The sequence below is a fragment of the Micromys minutus genome (genome assembly GCF_963924665.1).
Source record: "Micromys minutus genome assembly, chromosome: 8".
NCBI lineage: Eukaryota > Metazoa > Chordata > Mammalia > Rodentia > Muridae > Micromys > Micromys minutus.
Window position 1 is genome coordinate 11,013,860 of NC_137977.1, and position 24,025 is coordinate 11,037,884.

Sequence of the window (24,025 nt, forward strand, 5' to 3'; positions counted from 1 at the left end):
TTGGTTCCAGGTATCTGTGCATCTCAAAAGCACATCTATATAAGTGTTTAAGTGTGTTCACTTGATAGCATGAATATGATCTCAAACCATCTAAATAGGCCACTAAGCATCCATCTTCCCTTTACTAATCAGGGTAAGATACAAGAGCAAACTTCACAGTAGGAACAGAGCGTGCAGATGGTGTGCTGATTTGCAGACTCTCTGGAATACAAGACCAAACAGCCCCACACTCCGAGACCAAAAGAACTACATACCATATTTGAGGGGGTATCTCAAAGATAATAAAATTATCAAGAACTGAAATCGGGATCAGCATGTTTCCTGAAGCCAAGACTTCCCACCTGAGTTCAATCCCCAAGTTGGAGAGAGTTAATTCCTGACTTGTTTTTTAAAAACTGTATGGGCCTGTAGTCTCTGCCTGTCTTCTGTGTGGCTATCTCTGTTTCTCTGTCTCTGTCCCCTGCTCCTCCCTTACTTGCCTTCTGCCCTCCCTCTCTCTTTACCCCTTTAATAAATGTTTAAAAATTAACTAAAATTTGATTTTTTATTTTATCGGGTTTTATCTGTTCTTCTTTTTCTCCTACTTCACACAAGCACTCAGATTATTAACCAAGAACATCTCTTTTTACAGTATTTACTGCCACAGTTTTTTCTTAAATTTCCTTTATCCATGTATTAATTAAAAGTCTAGTCTAATACTTTAGCACTTGGCAAATTTCCAGGTTTTGTTTTCTATTGTTTTATAGTTAAAATTTTTCTTGGTCAAAAAATAGACACATATGTACATGCATATTTAAAAACCCAGCACACAATGCTTTAATTTTGTTTCAACCATGCATATTTGAAAGGCTTTGGAGGATGTAAAATGATTAATATCTATTCTTGTTCTTGTTGCAACAATGAACTTCTAAATACCTTCCTAAAACCAGTTTCTATCATCTTGAAAAATATTTAGCATTTATTATACCCTACTTGTAATAAATAGGTGTTTTTCTTCCTATGAGGGATTTTTAAATATGGTCTTTTTCCTGAATAGTGGCATATGATGGCATCAGGAAACATGAGGGGAAACATCCAGTAGAACGCTAAGCTTCATTCTTTATGTTCATAAGCAGTGTATCTCGTGCATCAACACACCAGCTGTGTAATTCTTCCTGCGCTTCAGGGGAAGTCAGTCATTGTCTGGTGGGCCCCGTGGATCTGATGTGGAGTCTGCTGTAATAAATAGTATTGTTTACCAACTCAAAATGTGCCATTTGCCATGGCAGCTTCTGTGCTTTCTCTGTGATGTGTTCGGGAATAGTTTCTTGGCATTTCATCTTGATTTTCAAGGAACAGCTTAAGTTTTCTAGTCAATCTAAACACTGTTTTCCCATTCTTCTCCTGAAAGATTTTTTTCCATGATTCTAACTGCCACAAACATACAATTATTGAGATAATACAAAAGATTCTTGAACCCCAATACATTTAATTCTTCTACTACAACTTGATTTAAGTATAAACTCGCCATGATGGCCCATGCCTGTAACCCAGTCCTTGGAAAATGCAGGCACGAGGCTCAGCAGTTCAAGACCCTCCTCTACTTCATAGTGACTGGCCTGGGTAATAGGATTCTGTCTCAAAGTTGAACATAAATACATATGTTTTCCATAGGTTCATGGTTTCAATGTTTGGTCCTCAGATGGGAGCAATGCTTTAAGAGGTTCTAGAAACTTTCACAATCAGTCAACTAATTGTGCACAGGAGGCAAAGGATCACTTTGGACAGTGGTACAGAAGTCCTTGGATTGCAGTGGACTTTGCTGTCTCTTTACCTATAGTAAACATTGAGCTGAATGGTTCTCCTCTGCCTCATGCTCACGCAACCATGATGCTTAGTCCAAGGCAACAAGCCACAGCACAATAGACAGGCACTTTCTCAAAACCCATGAGTTGTAATGAGATTTCCATTCATTAAGTTACTCTGCAGACTGTGTGGTCACAGTAATGTGAAATTTGGCTGATATCCCTGCCTCTCAGTGTGAATTTGGCTGCTCTCTGCCATCTTGATTTTACGATTAAATCCTCCAGTGAATTCTAATCACTTATTACATTTCTCAGCCTGAGTGTTTGTATTTGACTCTGCTTTGCCTCTCTCTGCTGAGATCATCTATCTTTGCATTCATCACAGAAGAAGTTTATATCTCCTAATAAAATTTAAGAGTAACAGCTTTTAAAATCCTGTATAGTACCAATATCATTCCAACTCAGAGCTGGTATTGGGTAATATTTTTCAATTTAGAATTTGCCTAATTTTCATTAATTTTCAGATGGTCACAATCTCTGGTTGTCTTCTGAACATTTTGAATATTAGGTTGTAAGACTGTCGTCCTATTATAATCACCTTAGTGTTTAGGGGTATGTCTTGATATCACATACAGTATCGCTCCAGGGTCTGACACTGGCCTTCCTCACAGTGGTTTTAACTTCAGTTCACTCAGTGAACTTGCTTTCATCTATTCTGCTTATGTTTGAGGGGACATCGCTCTGCTGCTTTGAGTATGCTGTGTAGATGCATAGCATGAATTTCGATTCCATTTACACTGGAGTTGGGGGTATTCTTGGTGCATTTACCTCACACTATGCACTTGTTTTCTGATTCCTTGAATCTTACATCTTTACTGCTGCACAAACAGAGAATACTACAGCCATTGTCAAGAAAACACAGTAGAGAAAAGCACATCAGGAAAGATATTTTTTAAAAAAAAAAAAATTATCAAGTTGTAATAGCTAGTGTGTGTGTACATGCATGTACATGTCTACAAAAGTTCACAGAGACCACAAAATGCCTTTTCATCTTTTTTTCTTTGAGACCAGATCTCTCACAGCATCAGAAGCAAGGCTAGAGGACAGAAACTCACAGAGACAGTCCATGTCTGCTCTCACACTGCTTCAGAAATGGGCTTAAATGCAACTGTACACCATGTTTTGGGGTGGGGGGCTGAGATCTGAACCCAAAGCTTCATGCTTAAACAGCAGTTGCACTTAGCAGCTTATCTATCTCTCCTGCCCAGTAATGAGAGTCTTACACCTGCTACTTTTTCCCTGTCTCCTGTTTCTTTGGCTAACAAAATCAATTTTCCACTTCGGGTTTCCTTCTTCCTCTGAGTGCTCGAAAGACCACAGCAGCCATGTGCCTCTGGAACCCATACTTTCCATCCTGACAGACTGCAACTGAAGAAGTGAAAGACAAGAGGAGGGGAGAAGGAGGGATAGGAAAAGATTCCCAACCCTTCTCTCACTGTTGTCTAGACAGAGAGCAGTCTCTGTCTCTCTGTTTTTCTCTATCTCTCTCTCAGTAGGTCTATAAATAAGTCGACTCTATGCTTTAGCTTTTAGAAATGAAAAGGCAAGAAACAGCCCTTGGGAGCTCCAAGGGGTCCAGGTTAGTTGATGCTGTTGGCCTTCCTATGGAACTGCAATCCCCTTCAGTTCCTTTAATCCTTCCCCTAACTCTTCCATAAGGGTTCCAGACCTCAGTCCGATGTTTGGCTGTTAAGTATTTGCATCTGTCTCAGTCAGCTGCTGGTAGAGCCCTCTCCCAAAGACTAAGCAACTAGCCAAAGAACCTAATGGGCTGGTTTGAGACCTCTGGAACATATATAGCAGAGGACTGCCATGTCTGTCCTCAGTGGAAGAGGATGTGCCTAATTCTATAGAGACTTGATGCTCCAGGGAAGGAGGATGCCTGGGAGGGGCACCTCTTGAAGGCCATGAGAAGAGAAATTGGATATGGGAGTGGAAAGAACTCTGTCAGGGGCCACCGAGACTAGAGGCAACATTTAGGATATAAATAAAAGAATAATTAATAATATTAATTAATAATAAAAATGAAAAAAGGGAGAAACTGCCCTTGGCATGAACATGTGTGGTTGACTGTCCTCTGTAGGCCTCCCAACAATGCTGTGCAGTTACTTTGCTCTTACTAACAAGCAGTGCTTCATAGTATTTTCAGGAGCCTTGGTGTCACTGTCAAAATAGAATGATATTAAGCTATCTGGCCACCCGAGAAAACTGACATGATCATTTTACACAAAAAAATTCAGGTGCCCTTGATTTAACAAGATCCATGGTTGACTGACAAGCACTTAAAAATTAGATAAATGGGGTTAAATGTTTGATTCTTACTCCCACATATTTTAAAGTAACTAATCATAATTCTGTGAGAAGAAAAGTCTCAAAAACAGAAAGTGAGTAAAATAACACATTACTTGGAAATGGAAGTGTTAGATACTTGATCATTTGTGAAGCATATATCATTATTGAGATGGTATGCTTGCATGTTGAAAATGTTAGTGATAATAATTTAAAAGGAGGAGAATTGAATCAAAAGTTACATTAAATCATTACAACATTACAACTTAAAAAACTGTACTAGATATCATGCCTTAGAAGATAATCTGTAAGACTATCAGCAGGGCAAGAGAAACTGGCTGAAGACATGGCAAAATTTCAAGAAAGACAAGTACATTTGTTTCCCCCGTAATCCTCATTGTTCTTAGCTCCACTTATTTGACTTGCAGTGGGATTTTGGAGATGTATGTAAGTTAATTAAATGTAGGGATTAGACTCAACCCAAACTCACAAACTATTAAAATCTTTAGAAAACTGATTTTTTTATACTGAGAAATAGAGCAGACATTCCCAAGGCTGACAATAGTCCAACCAGCACATGCTTTCTTTTTGGATACTAAAGTAGGGACAAAACTAATAGGGTCTTCTTAAGCATGGACTTAGAGAAGATCAGATTATAGGCATTGATTAAATGATGGCACCAGGTACATCAGTAGGAAAACTTCCTCTTCCTCAGGAAGCTCAACACTGCCATCACGGGATCTATCATAGTAGAGGTTTGACCTTTCATTCATGCGTATGTGTCCTCCTCTTCTCTGTGCTCCTTTCCCTGAGTAAAATTAGCCATGCCTGGGAAATCATTGCTTTCCCATGGATGTCAGAGAAATTTCACTCATCAGTGAACTTCTGTGCAACACTCTGTCCTCACTTTCAGTAGACAACAGTCTGGGTTTGCTCTTTTTTTTTCTTACTTTAAAGTGATTTTGGCTGTTGCTCTTGATTGAGTTTCCTGATTTTAAAGTTCAGACTTTCCAATGTGATCTTTCTACCCTTATTTGAAAATTAAAAAAGGATATTAATCATTACATGTCACACATTGTCAACAAAAATAACTGCATATGATCAAAAGACACTTATTCCTAACATCTGCTTTATAAAACATACAGGGATCTATAATCGAAAACACACCTCAATTGTTGATTTGTGGGTCAAGATGGTTTAAGATACCCTCATTATTATGAACATGCTTTCTTTGCCATCTTAATTACAGATTTTTAGAAAAGATCACAAATACTTCCTTAATCTGTAGTTCAGACTAAATATTTCCCTACTATAATTCAAGTTGCTGTTAATCATAAATTAACATATTCCAAATTGAGACCAATAAATAACCTCATGGTTTCACAAAGATACCTTTTATAAAGAGATGATGAGCTGAAGCAAACATAAAGAAAACTCCTGTCTTGACCTCAGCAAGCACCAGTAGGCAAATAAACAGTCCCAGGAGAACCGTGACCCATATTTGATATTCAAACAAACCTCTGATAGTATATTTCAAAATCCCATCTAATTAGGCCAATTGAGTAGAGCATGCCAGAGCTATGACCAAGCAAGACACTCGATCCCCATATGGGCCACTCAGCTTTGCCCCATGTCCCTGGACTAAACCCTTAAAATCCTCCATCCATCTGTCAGTGAAAACCAACAGAATGACCCCATGTGTCTCACCCAAGCTTGGGACAGCCTCACTCTCCCACTGAGCACTTGAGAAAAATGGGAAAAGAAAAACAAAGACACTTACAATCATGTGATGATTATTATCAAATGATTCTATTGCCATGACTGCTGCCTTAAACACAATGAGATTTAATATTCAATAGGACTGCATTTATTGCTGAAAACATAACCAAAGGAAAGAAAAATAGCCAACCACAGAAAGATTAGATTTTTGGCTGTAGGGCAGGATTTTCTCAGTGATTAATGTTAAGATTCCATCTTCCTGATCTTAAATTCCGAACCTTTCGTTGTCTCCCAGTTTTCTATTGGCTCCAAAACCCCTGGACCATCTATAACAGTGAAGATAATAGCATTAAATGAGCACTTGATTAAAACTAGGACGAGTACAGCACTTGAGCGAACTGCAGACAGTGAGAAGTGGAGAAAATCAAATAAACCCAACAGTGAGAAGAAAACCTGTTGTCTATCTCACTCCAATAGCTTAAAACTAGAGATGTATGATATACATCAAATATATACAAATACACATAGGCATACACATATACATATACGCTATTCTCTACATTCTATTCCCCAGGAAGCAGGTAGGGAAGTTTAAAAGGCATGTAGTTTATAATAAACAGTGTTGTAAATTAAGTTACAAAATAAATCTTTCTAATAAAAAAGTTTGATTTTTCTGAAATATTTGTTAGAAATCTTTGCTATAAATTATAATTATGTGAATAATAATTTATCTTTACATATGAATTCCTGTCTTGCTATTCCTGTGGAAAACTGTGTACCATGCTGCATTATATTGGGTCAGATCTAGTAACATAAAAGTTTATTTAAATAAATCTTTAATAGAAATAGAAATATAGATACATGAATAGTTTGTATATATGTATGTATATAAAGTATATGTGAATACTCTATATCTTTGTGTATGTATAATATACATATGTCTTAATGTTATTAGTTAGCGTTAAATGTTATTGATTAGTATTAACTGTTTTTTCATAATCGATTTGTTTTATTATAAATTATCTTATTCTGGACTATAATCATCAAAACCCACAGAACAGTTATGATGTAAGTAGTAGAGAAAATAAGCATTTAAACTGCTTCTATCTGCTTCTGCAGAGGTAAGTAATCATAGCCTATGTTAACCTGTTTTAATTGCACTAGTACCTTGGGAAATTTTACATGAAAGTTTATGTACTAATTATCTTTTACTGATTAAAAATTATTACCCAATGAATAGCTCAAAATGTCCTATACATTATCTAATGTCTGTGGGGCAGAAAGCCAGCGTGCTTTAACTGACTTCTCTGCTTATTTTGTCATGATGATGAATTGGTCTCTCCTCAGAAATCTCCCTTAGGAAAAGACGCACTTGCAAGCCTCTTTTGGTTGCTAACAAAATCCATTTCATTGCAGTTGTGGGACTTCAGTCCCTAAGATTCAGTCAGCTGTTGATCACATTGCTCTCAATGTGTTAAGGTGACCTTTGCTCTTTATATATTTTAATTGTGTCATTGTGTCAGATAACAATATGTATTTATTCTGTGAAGTATGATATATAAATACACATGACTAATATAGGAAGTACGCATGCACTATAAAATGGCTAAATTCAGTTGCCCTACAGGTGCAGTGGACCACAGTTGCCCTGTGTGTGGTAAGAGCGCTGAATATGCATCCCTTTTTAATGTTTCAAGAATCTATCATGCCTTCAGAACTATTGTAGCCATGCAAATTAAATAGGTCTCAAACTCGTCCTTCCTATTCATTTGTGGTTAAGTATCTCCAAATCACATCCTCACTTTTACCTACTCCATGATTAAGTCACATCTCTGCTAGACCGTCATTCTTCTGTTTCCATAAACTCAACACTTTGGTATGTTTTTTTGATTGAATGGTTGGTTGATTGATTTTCTTTTCAGTCTCATGCATGAGTATCATCATACAGTATTTGTCTTCCTTAACCTATCTCATTTTCTTAAACTTTCAGGTTTAGGTTTGTTGTCACAAATGACTATTCGTGTCTAAATAGTATTTCACTGTGTTTATGTATGAATGTTTTGACTTACATAAAAGTGGAATCAAAATAAACTAAAGGTTTAGATGTAAGATCTAAGGCCGTCAAAGTACTAGAAGAACACAGTGTGTGTGCGTGTGCGTGCGTGCGTGCGTGCGTGTGTGTGTGTGTGTGTGTGTGTGTGTGTGTGTGTGTGTGTTTGTGTGTGTTGCAGATACCTCCAAGAAATTTGTCTGAACAATAACATCCTTTAGATATGACCTCAATACTATTAGTAATGAGAGAAAAAAATAGAACACTGTGATGTTACATCAAACTATAATGCTTCTGTACAACAAAGGCAACATCATACAAAGACAAACTACAGAATTTAAAAGAATATTTGAAAACTAATTATCTGACACAAGATTAATCCCTAAAATATGGAAGGAATCCAATAGAAAGCAAATAAACATTTCAAATTGAAAATTGTTCTAAATAATTGTATAGCTGTTTTTTGGATAGATATTTCTTTTTTTCTTGAAGTATTTTTTATTTAGTGATTTTTGGCAAGGAGATATACCATAAGAAAATAATTTCACTGGCAATGAGGTATGTATATAGTCTACCAAAAGACTCCTTTGTTTAACTGTTTTTGACTTTATTTACAAATGATGAAAAGTATCTTATGCATCATACTTGGTTCAACTATGTTAGCAACTCCATGAAATGACGTGGAATGGTGCTTGCATATAAACTGCTGTGATAGATACTTTTAAAGGAAGACATACAAGTAGCCAACAGATGGTAAGGATGCATATCTACCAATACAACAAATGATATAGAGGGTCTCCAAAATATTAAAGATGGCATCTCTTCAACATAGGCAAGGATAATGAAACCAGAATGTCAAATGGATGGATGCACACAAGTTTACTGCAGGACCACTCATAATGTCCAAGACATGGAAGCAACCTAAGAGCTATCAGCTCTCAGCCACCTGGTTCCCTCTGTCTCTGCAGAGAGGGTCTCCCTGATATTAAATATATTTCAGGGTTGATTTTTTATGTTTTATCCTGTTTAATTCTTTAATATTTTCAATACACTTTTATTGAACTTTAATTTAAACATATTTTACTCATATTCATTCTTCCACCCCCCAAGTCCTTCCAGATTTTCTCCAACTACCCACTGACCTTCAAGTTCTTTCTCAAAATGAACAACAAAAACAAACTATACAGCAATATCTTCCAATCCAAGAAACAAAACCAAACAATGTACAGAGAAAAATAAAAAGCAGAACACCAAACTGTAACCAAACACAAAAATCTGTTGATCAAATGCTCCTAAATAGAAAGCCAGTTCTGTAAGGACTGATATTCCCAGTGTCACTCTATTAGAGAAAACTCATCTCCCTCTTCATGCAGGTGTTCAACTGCTAACTTTTAGCCTAGTGCCTAGGTATCTATCTGTCTGTCTATCTATCTATCTACCTACCTACCTACCTACGTAAGTACCTACCTACCTACCTACCTACCGACCTACCTACCTATCTATCTATCTATCTATCTATCTATCTATCTATCTATCTATATATCTATCTATCTATCTATCTATCTATCTATCTATCTATCTATCTATGTATTCATCAAAAAAGCCAAAATAAAACAGAACTGAAGTTGGACAAGACCAGGCAAAAGAAGAAGAAGAAGAAAATGACCAAGAGAAGACACTGGATTCTTTTGTAATTTTTCCTACTAGTCAGACAAAAAGAATGAAATTATTAGGCTCGAGACAGTATAGCATCCCTGTCTTAGAGCTGGCTTAGCCTATGAGTATGTGTAGACTCTACCTTAACCACACCTAAATAAATGTGATTACTCAAGAATAAGGGTGTTTTGTAATTGTCCTAAATTTTTCCTGATATAATTCACAAAAGTTGGAGAACTATAGGACCTTCCATGGCACCGATAAAGTAATAGAAATAAAATGAATATATAAGCAAGAAAAAGCTTGGGAATATTTAAACTGTTGCCTGAAAACACAAATTCATTGTTTTATGAGAAACTGGATCTTTTTGTATGTAATAATATTTATAACTAACAAATACATTTCAAAAATGCTATGTATTACAAATGACTTGACAACATCTGTTTTTCTTGTTTCATCGATTTGTATTTTAAATACTTTATTAGAATTAATAAAAATCTACCCTATCTTAAATATTTTATTAAGATAAATAAAAATTTGATATGTGTGTTGCCTGACTCAATTACTCAGCAACAAGAAGTTAGTGAATTATATTGATTTGAAACCTAATAGTGACTTTATTACCTATAATGTTATTTCGAACAATATGTTGAGCTGTGTGACACTGACGTTTTACTCATTTGATTTCTATTTTTCAATATCTGTGAACCATGGAGAACATGCAGTTTATGCACACAAATCTACTTAAGTCCTTTCATCTCTGCTATAACATTTCAGGCAGCTGTCACTTCTTGCAGAATAAAATCTAAACTAATTTAGCGCTCGAAGCTCCTCCTAATCTCATCTCATCTGACTGTTCCAACATCATCCCTACTGTATCCTACGTTTTAGTTATTCTAGAGTATGGAGCATCCCCTAAAATTACCTTGAAGTTATTTCTCCAATGGTATCAACATCAAGTGTGCACAGATGTTTGGCCTGTGCCGTGAATCCTGTGACCTTTAAGTAGAGAGACACCCCTTGTACAACATGAGGCAATATGTTTGTTAAAGTGTAAAGTGTGGGTCACCGTGTTCTACATGAGGCAATTATGGACTGAAAATCAGCATGACAGGCATATGCAGAAACTGGTGAGTGTTTCCAAGGGAGTCTGAAAGGTAAGCTATCAAAGTAAAGGAAAAAAGTTCTGAAGGATGGATGGATAGACAGACATATAGATTTAAAGCTCATCTCTACACATTTGTCTTTCAGCAAATTTTACAGTGTGCTAAATATCAGTATGTGGCATTAACCTACAATTTAATGTTGGGGGACTATTATTGGGGTGTCATTCTTAGACATTTAAAAACACAACTTAATTTAAGAACTGTGGATTCCACTTAAATATTTTGTTACCTAAAGCTGAGTGATTCTGATAAATCCGCCTTAGTTTAGACCTCTATTTTCATAGATAAACAAAATAAGTTGCAGCAGGAGATCATGGTGAAGACTAAAGGTGACATTTTAATTTAATTGTATTGTTTAATATTTACCTAAAACAAGAACATGATACGCATAAAGTATCAATTCAATATTATCAATTGCATTAACATTCAATGTTTTCAGATGCTTAGACATGATATATGTTCTCTGCAAATTTTTGAAGATGCTATTTTTTAATTATGTGTAAGTTAGAGGGTGCCTATAAGTGCAGTGCTTTTACTGGCCAGACTGGACACTGAATCCCTTGGAGCTGGGTTATAGGTGCTCTTAAGCTACCCATAGTGGGGGCTAGGAACTGAGCTGGGGTCCTTAGAAAGAGCAGTACATGCTCCCCAATGCTGAGCCATTTCTCTAGCCTGTACAATAAAGAACTATTGAGGGAAAATAGTCACCAGTTTCTTGGCCTTAAAGAGTGCTCAACTGCCAGTGAGGTAGTTGTGCCTCCTCCTAAAAAATAATAACAAAGCGTAACTGACAGATGATTCCAGAGTCACATATCTTGACATGTCATTTGTTACTTTAATGTCTGCGTATTCCAATTTCATGCCAGTGGTATTCACAATAACCAAGAAATGGAAGCTGCGTCCCCGATCAGATCATTAATGTAATGCATGAACAGAATCTGATATACATCCACAACAAAATGCTAAACACAAAAGGAAGGCAACAGTTAAATATTGCATCATAAATGGATACTGAACACGCTGTGTTAAGCACAATGAGTCAGCTACAAAAAGACAAGTCCAAGAGTTGCATGGAACGGAATGAAAGAAAACAAGGTATAGACTACATAAAATGTTCTAAAAGGATGTTTATGTTTAAAGAGATCTAAATGTTTCAAACAGAACCACACATCTTAATATACCTAACAGTAATTAACTATACAGGTTAAATTGTTAAGACTTAAGATTTCATATAATTTGGTAATTACACAGTTGGGTGGAGAGGTACATGGACGGACATATATGTATAGACATGGGAGGAAAAAAGACGCCTGGCCTGGTAATACAATGGCTGACTTGGAAACTGTTTCATAATGAACACACACCAAATTCCACAGCACTTCAAGTGTTAAGAATCTCTGACGTAAAACAGGTTTTGGAGAAATGACTAAATCACCAAGTAACAAGCACATCATCAGGTGCATATGTAGCTGGTGAGAATCTTACAGCTACAGGAACTACGACGTCAGTGGCAGGAACAAGCATGTTGAGGATCAATTATAAAAGACTTCTTGGCTTATATAAATAAATGAATGGTGTTGCCATAAATAAGGAAAAATCACAATTCCGGTTTATAGAACCTAGGATGGGGTGGGATAGGAAGAAAAAAAAATGTTATTTTGTGATTTTTAGTTAAGAGTCTTTGAAATACTTTGGTAGAAATACTCAGTAGAAGACCTAAGACAAATTTTGAGTAAATTCAGACAATGCAGGAGTGTGATAACCTGTGAACACACAGAAAGATAAAGAGTTTAGGTGCATCTTAGAGACATGATCTCATTCAATGGAGAAATAAGTATGTAATTTATGAAAGTGTCAAAAAAAATTCTCCTTATTATAAGAAACAAGAGAGATCTGTAATACTCTGAAGGAGGGACCTGAAAGCATCTATCACTGAGTTGTTCCATAGGTGCAGAGGCTAAGAAAGTATCTTCAATTAACACAAACATTGAAGGACATATTCCACATGCTGTTTCTTATGCAAAGAGTGTAGCTTAGCTTTAAAAGCTAGCCAAACCTGAGAAATTAGTAGTAAAGAAAACTAGATAGAAATACATGAGAAACTTTTAGAGATGAATAAAGGAAAACAGTGTAAGAGCCAAACTTTTGACAGCAAAAACACAATAATACGATATAATAAATATTTGATATGTAACACAATAACTCTAATGTAGTAAATACAATATAAACCAGGAGCTAAGTGACATAGAGTTCTGATGAGAGGAAAAGTTTGCCTGTCCTTTATAATTGGAGAAAATTAATAATAATATGTTCAACTGAAATGTTTTTATAAAAGAACAATTTAATCCAACCTCTTGGTTTTCTTTATTTTTTTCCTCTTATTTTTTGTCTATTAGCAATCCCTTCAATCTCTTATATTTTGTTACATTTTGGTAATATTGTGTATATTTTACTTGAAACACATAACAGTTTAATGCAATTTGGAGGATAATATGTGTCTATCACTATAAAACAACCAATATATCCAAACTGCCTTGGCTAAGCGCACTTTAGAAGACAGCATAACAACTGGTTGATGATGGGGTTGTCTAGATGAGATATTTAATAAGTTCTGTTCTTCCATCTACTCATTGAAATTTCTTAAATCTCAGGAATGCATAGCATTTACACATTTAAAACATCGTTAACTAAAACAGATAATTAGTAAATGGCTGAATAATAAACATGCTCGTACAGAGACTGAGAGACCCACAAACACACAGACTTTGTATTTTAATTCCATGTTTTGGTAGGGTTTTGAATTCATAACACATGCCTAATTTATAAGTACTCCTTGGAGTTCTTTTCTTTGTAATATTTATAATAATTGTATTGTGATTTTTTTTCCAGCATTTATTTTGTGCCAGGAATATGCTACTTAAGACACAAGCTTCTGGCACAGACCAAACACTCAGGACCTTTGCCACCTTGAACAACAGCGATCCGGCAACACAGGCCTGGTGATATTGCACTGTGAGTAACCAAAGTGCAGAGAGGACTAGGGGAAGCATGCAGAAAACTTGCCCCTGTGGCCCACAGTAGGGCCGGACCTCTGGCAGAGGGACTCGGGATCCACCCGAAAAGCCCGGGCTCACAGACTAAACACATGGGCCCACAGTAAGGCACAGGCCCTTGTCAGTAAAAACTGGAGTCTGTCCGGGAAAGGCAGTGCTTGAAATGCAACTCTACAGGCCCTCTTAATACCTGGACCAGAGGGGAACCTGGCACATAGGCCCAGGGAGAGCACACCAGGAGTCTTCAGAGAACAAAAAGTACTATGCTATCTGGAAAAGGGTCTGTTTTGGCCTAGACAAAGAGCCAGGTCCCTGCCAGTAGTACTCAGGACCAGTTAGCACAGGGCTGAGCTAACAGAACAGCCTCACAAGAGCTCTCACACCTGAGCCCACAAAGACAGAGCTGAGTCACTGCTACCAGAACTTACTGCTTGCCCACAAAAAGCTGAACACTCAGAAGCAATTTTCTTCCCGAGCCCACAGGCCCTCAGATCTACAGGGGAGACTGGTGCCAGTCACTGACAGGACAAGATATATTCACAGATAACAAGATGGCAAGAGGAAAACGAAAGAACTTAAGAAATGGAAACCAAGACAACTTGGCAACATCAAAATCCAGCTCTCCCACCACAGCAAGCAGTGGATTGCTAAACACTCCGGAAAAAGAAGACTCAGAACTGAAATCATACCTCAAGATGATGATGGAGATCTTCAAGAAGCATGTGAATAACTCTCTTAAATAAGATAAACAAAAACAAATAGAAGCTTTTAGAGGAAACACGAAAATCACTCAAAGAACTAGAGAAAAACACAACCAAAGAGATGAAGGAATTGAAAATGGAAATAGGAACAATAAAGAAAACACAAAAAGAGACAACACTGAAGATGGAAAGCCTAAAAAAGAAATCAGGAATCACAAATGCAAGCATCTCCAACAGACTAAAAGAGATGGAAGAGAGAATCTCAGGGGCTGAAGACAACCATTGAAAAGATAGAAAAAACATTCAGAGAAGATGCAATAATCAAAAGGCTCCTAACACAAAATGTCCAGGAGATCCAGGACACAATGAGAAGACCAAACCTAAGGATAATAAAAATAAAAGAGGGCAAAGAATATCAACTAAGAGGCATAGTAAATATCTTCAACAAAATAGTAGAAGAAAAATTCGCTGCCCTTAAGAACGAGATGACCATGAGCATAAAAGAAGCCTACAGAACTCCAAATAGATTGGACCAGAAAAGAAAGTTCTCCTGACACATAATAGTCAAAGCGCCAAGTGTTCAAAATAAAGAATACTAAAAGCAGTAAGTGGAAAACGTCATGTAACATATAAAGGCAGACCAATCAGAATCACACCCGACTTCTCAGCAGAGACTATGAAAGTTAGAAGATCCTGGACAGACATGCAAATCCTGAGAGAACAAACATGTCAGCCAAAGCTGCTATACCCAGCAAAACTCTCAATCACCATAGTTGGAGAGACCAAGATATTCTAAGACAAAACTAAATTTACACAATATCTGACCACAAACGCAGCACTAAAACAAATTATAGGTGGAACCCACTACAAAGAGGGAAACTACATCCTAGTAAAACAAAGAAAATACCTAAGCAAGAAAACCAAAAGAAGAAAGACACACAGGCACAATTCTACCTCTAAAAGCAAAAATAGCAGGAAACAGCAATCACTATTGCTTAGTATGTGTTAACATAAATGGACTCAATTCCCCAATAAAGAGACATAGGCTATCAGACTGGATACATAAACAGAATCCAGCATTTTGCTGCATAGAGGAAACTCATCTCAGAGACAAAGACAAACACTATCTCAGAGTAAAAGGATGGGAAAAACACTTCCAAGCAAACAGCCCCAAGAAACAAGCTGGAGTAGCCATTCCAATACCGAATAAAGTAGATTTTCAACCAAAAGTTATCAAAAAAGATAAGGAAGGACACTTTTTACTCATTAAAGAAAAAAAATTATCAGGATGAATTCTCAATCCTTAACATATATGCTCCAAATACAAAAGCACCCATGTTCATAAAAGAAACCCTACTAAAGCTCAAAACATACATTGCACCCCACACAATAATAGTGGGAGACTTCAACACCCCACTCTCATCAATGGACAGATCATGGAAGCAGAAACTGAAAAAGGACACAGTGAAACTAGCAGAGGTTATGAACCAAATGGAATTAATAGACATCCACAGAACATATCATTCTAAAACAAAAGAAGATACCTTCTTCTCAGCACCTCACAGCATCTTCTTCAAGAGTGACCATATTGTCAGTCACAAAACAAGCCTCAATAGATATAAAAAGATTGAAATACTCCAATGCAACCTATCAACTCACTATGGACTAAGGCTGGTCTTTAATAACAACAAAAAGCCCATATATACATGGAAGCTGAACAATTCAATGATAGCATGGTCAAAGAAGAAATAGAGAAATAAGGATTTTCTAGAATTTGATGAAAATGAAAGTACAACATACACAAACCTATGGGATGCAATGAAAGCAGTACTGAGTGCCTCCAAAAAGAAACAGGAGAGAGCATACATTAGCAACTTGACAGCACAGTTGAAAGCTCTAGAACATAAAGAAGAAAATACACCCAAGAGTAATAGATGGCAAGAAATAATTAAACTCAGAGCAGAAATGAACTAATTACAAACAAAAAGAACCATTCCAAAAAAAAATCAACAAAACCAAGACTTATTTCTTTGAGAAAATTAACAAGATTGATAAACCCTTAACCAGACAACTAGAGGGCAAAGAAAGAGTATGCAAATTAACAAAAACAGAAATGAAAGTGGAGACATAACAACTGAAACTGAAGAAATTCAAGAAATCATCAAACCCTACAACAAAAGCCTATATTTAGCAAAACCGGAAAATCTGGAGGAAATGGATTAATTTCTAGACAGATACCAGATACCAAAGTTAAATCAGGACCAGATAAACCATGTAAACAATCCCATAACACCTAAAGAAATAGAAGCAGTCATTAAAAGCCTCCTAACCAAAAAAACCCAGGACCAGATGGGTTCAGTACAGAATTCGATCAGACATTTATTGATGACCTAATACCAATACTTTCCAAACTATTCCGCAAAAGAGAGTCAGATGGAACACTACCCAACTCATTCTCCGAAGCCACAATAACCCTCATTCCTAAACCACACAAAGTCCCTACAAGGAAAGAGAACTTCAGACCAATCTCCCTATGAACATTGATACAAAAATATTCAACAAAATTCTTGCAAACAGAATCTAAAAACACATCAAAATGATCATTAATCCATGATCAAATAGGCTTCATCTCTGGGTAACAGGGATGATTTAATAATGTACGAAAATCCATCAACATAATCCACCATATAAACAAACTCAAAGAAAAATACCCCATGGTCATCTCACTAGATGCTGATAAAGCATTTGACAAAATTCAACACCCCATCATGTTAAAAGTCTTGGAAAGAACAGAAATCCAAGGCCCATACCAAAACATAATAAAAGCAATATACAGAAAACTAATAGCCAACATCATACTTTACTGTGAGAAACTTGAAGCAATCCCACTAAAATCAGGGACTAGACAAGGCTGTCCACTCTCCCCCTACCTATTCAATATCATATGGGAAGTCCTGGCCACAGCAATTAGACAGCAAAAGAAAATCAAAGGGATACATATTGAAAAGAAAGAAGTCAAAATATAAGTATTTGCAGATGACATGATAGTATACTTAAGTCACCCCAAAAGTTCCACCAGAGAACTTTTACAGCTGATAAACAACTTCAGCTGGAGTTATTTTCACCTACTTAGTCTTTATACTCATGGGTGTTTGTATCTAAATATTCTGCCAGAGGCTCATTCATGTGACCTGCACTGAAGTCTCCCAGTACCTCTAGGAGTCTATGTAGGCACCGAACAAGATACATATCATATATGTTCCTCATAGTTATGCCACAAGGAACAACTAGTGAACACCCACAAATAATATTGCTAGTACAATTTACAGACCCCGTTTAACCATCTAACCAGATGTCATATATTCTGTGTGCTATGTGTTATCTGTCACTTGCAACCTGTTCTAAGACCAGAGTGGCAAAAACTCGACCATTATGATGAGTTATGTTTCTTTTACAAGCTCCAAGTATAATGGACTGAGGACATAGTTCCTCCTCTCTGATTTCTGTAGCAAATTTCAGAGCAAGGTCTAATATATGAGATGTTTCAAAGGCATGGCATTAGAAGAGGAGGATGTGGATACAGATTCTCCGTAAGTTATTATTCCTCTCATTTTTATCAGAATAAAGGGTTTATGACCAAGACCACAGTCAGAGAACTAGCAGAACGCTGTTTATGATCTTGCCCATGAATATTCATCGTAATCACCTTACACTCATCAATTACTAGCATGCACAGCAAGAACAATATGAACTCTGAGGCTACAGATTGCAGAATTGAATAAATCAACATTTTAAAACCACATCACTAAAGATACTGCATATTCATTTGTGAAAGAACATGCATTTTAGGCTCCACAGTAAATATAGATAACAGCATATAGGAATGCAAAATTTATACCCTGATGTCTTTCCTTGCAAATACAGGTCTAAATAGTCTATGGTTTGGTTATTCAGTTTCTCTATTTGCTACTTTAAAACTAAAAAGATTGCAAACATGAGATTACCAAATTTCTCATTAATGTTCTGTTAAACATAATAAGGTTTTCAAAAGTATAAGACAATGCTTTAGTCATAATGAGGAAGACTGAATAAATATCCTCATTATTTTTAACGTACTATTTATACTATCAAGTGGTATAATGTATTGTAGTCGTTCAGACTGTAACTATGTTTCAATTAGTTGTTGTCAGGAAACAAAATTTCATGCAGGATCAAAAGCTTCTGAGGAATTATAAAAGCAGTAGAGAAAAGAGCCACACTCCTACTTATTTGAAAATTTCTGAGTTGTTCCTCTTTTTTTCAGGGCTTTAAGGCATCCATTCTTTTATTCTTCAGAATTTCTCACACCTTCAGTAAGAACAATGTACTAACAGTGGTTATGTGGAATCAAACAAAACATACAGATGAGATGCTGAACCAATTGTTTAGGAGCACACATGCAGGTCCCCATCCAGGCCTAAAATGGCTGAGTTGCTGGATGCTGTTGCTTGGTGACCAAATAGTGTCATTTGGGCCACTGAGTTATCTAAACATCAGTGACAGAAAGTCCCTTCAGCTTCAGACCTGGCCAGGACAAATATTAAAGGGTTTATTTATCCCTTCTAGTTGTTGGCGCTTTTCATTTTAGAACAGTGTTCGCATGCTCCGTTTTAAAGTTGAGGGTTGGGGACAAGAGTGTCTGCCAGGCTGCATCTGTTCTGTTTAGAAAATGAGAGGCAGGAAGAACCAGCTCCTCTATGACATTGGCACAGTCTCACTGCAATTAAATCCATGTCGTGTGTCTATTCTGCTCCTGTGTATCTCCCAGTTGCTTTCTGTCTCTCTTTCATTAAATGAAAGTAGTTAATTAGCTCAGGCCAGTCCTCTCCTCTTTCTCTCTCCCTTTTTGTGTAGTAATGACGTCTAATTATCAGCGGCAGTGGGTCAATGCAACATCAGGAGCAAAGCATCTCTCACTGAGAAGCTAGCCAGTATCCCCCAGACCCCAAGGAGCTCAGTATAACTCTCCATCTACTTGAAAATATCATTCAAAGACAGTTCCTCATTTCACCCAATGTATGCCATATATGCTTTTAATGAGAAGAAAACATCTTTCCTTTTCTTTCTTTCTTTCTTTTTTTCTTTTTTTTTTCTTTTTTTTTTGGTTGACTGTATCTGTACCATGATGAAGACAGCTGAACACGGTTTTTAGGGGGAAATGCATTCAGGCATTGGGAAAGAGGATAAAAGGAATGTTTTATTTATTTTTATCTGGTTGAAACAGTGATTGGCTGCCGCTCAGAGAAGGCGGAGCCTAGAATTCTGTGTCAGGAGCACAGAATTTTTTTTTTTTTCATGAAGAACAGTAGAGAAGCTCATGAATTAAAATCCTATTCAACATTTCAAAATAGGCTTGAATGGAATACCGAGTGCTTTAATACTACGTGGAAATCATTTAACAGTGTCACCTGGCAGATCACACTGTCTCCCATTAATCTATGGAATCGTTACTGAAGAGAAACACGTGCTACATTATTATCCTCCTGAAGCTGTCACTAACCATTAGACATCTCAGCACTGGCACTCTAACAGCCCCACGTTTATTTTTTGACATGAAAACATGGGTGTCACAGCATGTGAATGCAGGTTTGAATAACTCACGCCCACGATTGTCTTGGTGCCTCTACAACCTTTATAGAATGTATGCTATTTGTAATTTTAATTAGTCTTCAAAGGGACACATCTTCTAACACATATAATAGCTGTAATCAAATCAATACAAACATGAACTATTAAACCAAAGCAGAGCATCTAAATTTAACACAAAAAGAACAACAACAAAAAGCCTGAAAAACTTTCTGGCTAGCAATGATATATAATATATAATAATTACATATGACCATAGCTTTAAAATACTTTAAAACATATTAGCATTTTACTCACTCAGAATTCTAATTCACTTTGCCTAACGACAAATTATTTTTCTGTCTAATTCTTGATATTAGACTCAATTTAAGTGAAACAAAGCGATTCCTTTTTATTTGCAACACACTTCTGGCTCATGCAGATGTCAATAAACCATACTCTAGCTGATGCCAGACTCTAGTCTTTCATCCAGCAAGACAGCAAACATCTCACCATTGTCTTTAGCAGCGCTCTGGACTACAGGGGAAAGCAAAAGCATCATTTGCATCTACTTCCTGCAAACCTTTCAAAAACTGCAGGTCAATTAAAAAAAAAAAGGAAGAAAGAAATGAAACTTCTGTGTTCAGTTCACCTTGTTTCCACAGTTTCCAAATAGAATCCCAAAAGAAACATCCATTCTTCCAGCAACCATTCCCAGTTAATCTTGGGAAACCAAAAGCGGCTTTCCAAACCTGAGAGAGTCCTCCAGACGGAGCTTGGAAGAGCCTTTCATGCATGTATCTCCAATGTCATGCACCTTAGAGAGAGCATAGCCTTCTCCTTCAGAAGCCTTCTGACATCCTCGGGGAGCTGTGCACTGGGAAACAGTCGCCAGTAAAAGTGTGGGGGGGGGGTGGGGAGATTGGGGGGAAGGAGCAAAGCTCAACGAATCCCAAAGCGAGACAAAAATACAAAGGGTGCCAGACAGCTAGCTCCACACCGCTCACTCTAGGTGAGTACCCCTCAGGAGGCAGCTGTGTTAGACATTTCTGACCTGAGATCTGACTTGTATGCCCCTGTTCCCTTCTTCTTGCAAAGGAAGCGGATGCTGCGGCAGCCTCCCAGCCTCCCAGGCATCTGCGCTTAAGAATGGGATATACCGGTCTCTGACAGTCAGTTCCTCGTTCACTACAGCTTTGTGGGTAGGAGACAAGAACCAACCCAGAAAGAGGAACAAATACAGCATTTGATCTCACCCCCAAACCGTCTCTCTTTGTTATGCATCGCCTAGCTGAGGAAGCTTTAGTGTTGAAGAAGGGGGGTGGTGGTAATGTCCAGGAAGGTATCTGCCAACCAAACAGTCGCGGCTAGGATCTCAGGGGACGACCAAGGCGCGCGGACTTGTCCTGTGCCTCCCCGCCGGCGTTCTCGCAACAAAACTCTATAATGTCCTGGGGAAAGCCCCACATACACCTCAATCGCCACATTCGGGCTTTGTGCCAACGAGGAGACACAGTAACCTATCCATCAGCCTCGCCTGTTATCAGAGCGTGTGGCTGGGCTTTCAGCCTGCCCTTTATGCGCCCTGGTGGAGGTAGGACACGCGCCAGGCTCCCAGCGAAGGACGTGGGACAATGGCCTGGCCGGGGGAATGGCAGGCGCCGCCCGACGCTGAAGACAAGCACCAGCCACCGTCCCGCATCTCATCCCCGAGGCAGGGAGGGCCGCCAGCTCTGCACATTCGCTATTGCTTTAAAATAAAGGGCCACAAAGACTTTCTGGAAGGGAATCACGCCCGGCCACTGCGTCTGGGGAGGACTTGGGGAGGGGGTTGAGGAGGACGGGGAGGGGGGGCTAAGAGCCAACAGTGTCTCCAGCATCCCTCTGCCTTCCCCTCTCTCCGCCCTCCCTTCCGGGCTGCTCCAGCAGACAAATAATAACAGAGAAGGCGGCTCACCGTAGTCTTGACCCGCACGAAGAGCACTTGCTTGGCGCCGCCGCCTCCCCCGCGGACCTCATCCGGCTGGCCCAGCTGGAAACCCTTCGATTTGACCCAGAATTTAAATTTGGCATTGTCGGTGGAGCTTGACTCTGAGCCGTTGAGAAGCTGGACAATCCGCTCGTATTTCTTACGGGTCACCGTCTTGGTCTTGCCTGAGTCCCCGTAAGTCCTAAGGCACCAGTCCTGGAACTGGCGGTACATGTCGCGCTCGCTCTCCATGTTCCCCCGCGCGGCCGTGGGCCGGATGCTCCCAGCGCACTTCGCACCTGTTCACCCTGGGCTCATGAAATATGCAGCCCAGACCACGATGCAAGGACGCGAGGTCCTGGCCGAGCCGCGGGAGCCTGCCTCCGGTGGGGTGGGGGGAGGATCAGGGAGAGAGGAGGAGGGTCCGGATGGGCACAAGCAATCAATGCCCCGTGCTACCAAGTCTGGCTGGTTCCTAATTGCAAAGGATGTCTCGGACGCTTTTCTAGTGCCCTTAGCGGTCGGCTTTTTTAATACTGTGTGACCAGCACCATCCCAACAGCATCTGGCCCAGAGGAGCTGGGTTTCTGAATAATTAAAATCCCATTCCTTGGTTTATTAAAAATCCCAATATTGACTTGAGGTGGTCCCTTGATGCCTCGCCTCCAGGGCTGTGTCGAGGGCAGGGCAGGTGGAACGCAAGGCAATCTCCTGGCGCGTGCCCCAGAAGCTTCCCCAGCGGATGGTCCAGAAGCCAGGGCTGCGCCTCTAGCAAAAGCAGCCTTCTGTGGGTGAGCCTCAGTGGGCACACAGGTCCCTGGACTCTTTCTCCTGCTCAACCTGGGCCTCCTCTTCGACAGGACTAGCGAGCCAGAAAGTTCTTACCTGTCATGTTGGTAAGCCTATCAGATCCTGTTTTACATGAATTTTAAAGAAGGTATCCTAAAAACGACTCAAAATGCCATCTCTTCACAAGCATGAGGCTATATTCCAGCCACGCAGGTAGGTTGTAAGAGTTGGGTTTCAGAAATTCGCCCAGTATTCATGGATACCTGACCATTGCTCTATAGGATAGATGGAGTACCCCAAACAGGGATGCAGTCCTGGGAATGTGGGAACAGGAAGACAGGCCGCTGGCTAAGGATCTTCGGAATGATGCTGTCCCCAAGATAAGACCCTCTGGGTTCTGCTCAAGTGGGTACAAGACATGGAAATAAGTTTACCGCACAGACACTCGAACCTTTTTGCGTGAAATTAAAATGCAGAAAGCAGTTCTTCCCCCTCCCTGGGTTATTATAGTTTGCAGTTCACGCGGGAGGTTTCGGTTGTCTATTTTCCCTCTGCCGCGTCATGGACCCCCCTCCGATGCTCAGAGGAGCCAAATCGGAGTTGCTCCTGACGATTTTCCCAAGCAAAGGAAGTCAGCGATCCCTCCATTAGGATTTCCACCCGTGTGTCGCGGCGGCGCTGGAACCAGGGGAGTTCCAGTCCTGCTCGCTGCGGCCGCTCCTCTTTACTGCACTCCCCGCTGAGGCCAGCGCGGGTCGCAGGGATCGGCTCTAGCGGCCGGATGACCGGACCCTCGCCGCGCTCCTGAGGGGTCCGAGCCCGCCGGGGACGCTCGCTGCGGTCTCCCTGGCGAAAGCCCCAGTGGGAACGCGGATCAGTCCTCTGCCCACAGCCGGTCCCGGAGCTCTCAGGCTGCTCAGTGGCTCCCGCGCGGCCAGGCTGAGCGTGTGCGTGTGTGTGGTCGAGCGAGGGTGTGCGGGGCGCGGGGGTGCGCCTCTCTTGGAAGGTCTCGCGGCGGCCCCAGCTCGGACTGACAGCCCGGGCGCTGTGCGAGCAGCTCCACACACTGAACCTCTCGCCTCTCCCCTCACCCCCACCCCTCCCACTCCCCTCTCCTCCCACCCCCCACCCCAGGCCCCATCCAAGCTCTCTGATTGGCCAATGGGACAAAAGTTTCTGTGGAGA

General features: G+C 39.4%; 1 protein-coding gene across 5 annotated transcripts in view; it reads right to left on the reverse strand.

The window, feature by feature from the left end:
- NOL4 (nucleolar protein 4) overlaps nucleotides 1–22,303 on the reverse strand; it is a gene marked incomplete at both ends in the record, with an annotated part of 321,302 nt that extends 298,999 nt beyond the window's left edge. For 4 of the 5 annotated variants that reach the window (XM_080920148.1, XM_080920146.1, XM_080920144.1 and 1 more), the window contains one exon: nucleotides 22,040–22,303. In XM_080920148.1, coding sequence (XP_080776274.1) covers nucleotides 22,040–22,303 — 264 coding nt within the window. Of the gene's footprint in view, nucleotides 1–20,834; nucleotides 20,880–22,039 lie in introns of those variants that run through there. The other variant, XM_080920147.1, reaches the window with a different exon arrangement.
- Between the last annotated feature and the right edge of the window lie 1,722 nt (nucleotides 22,304–24,025).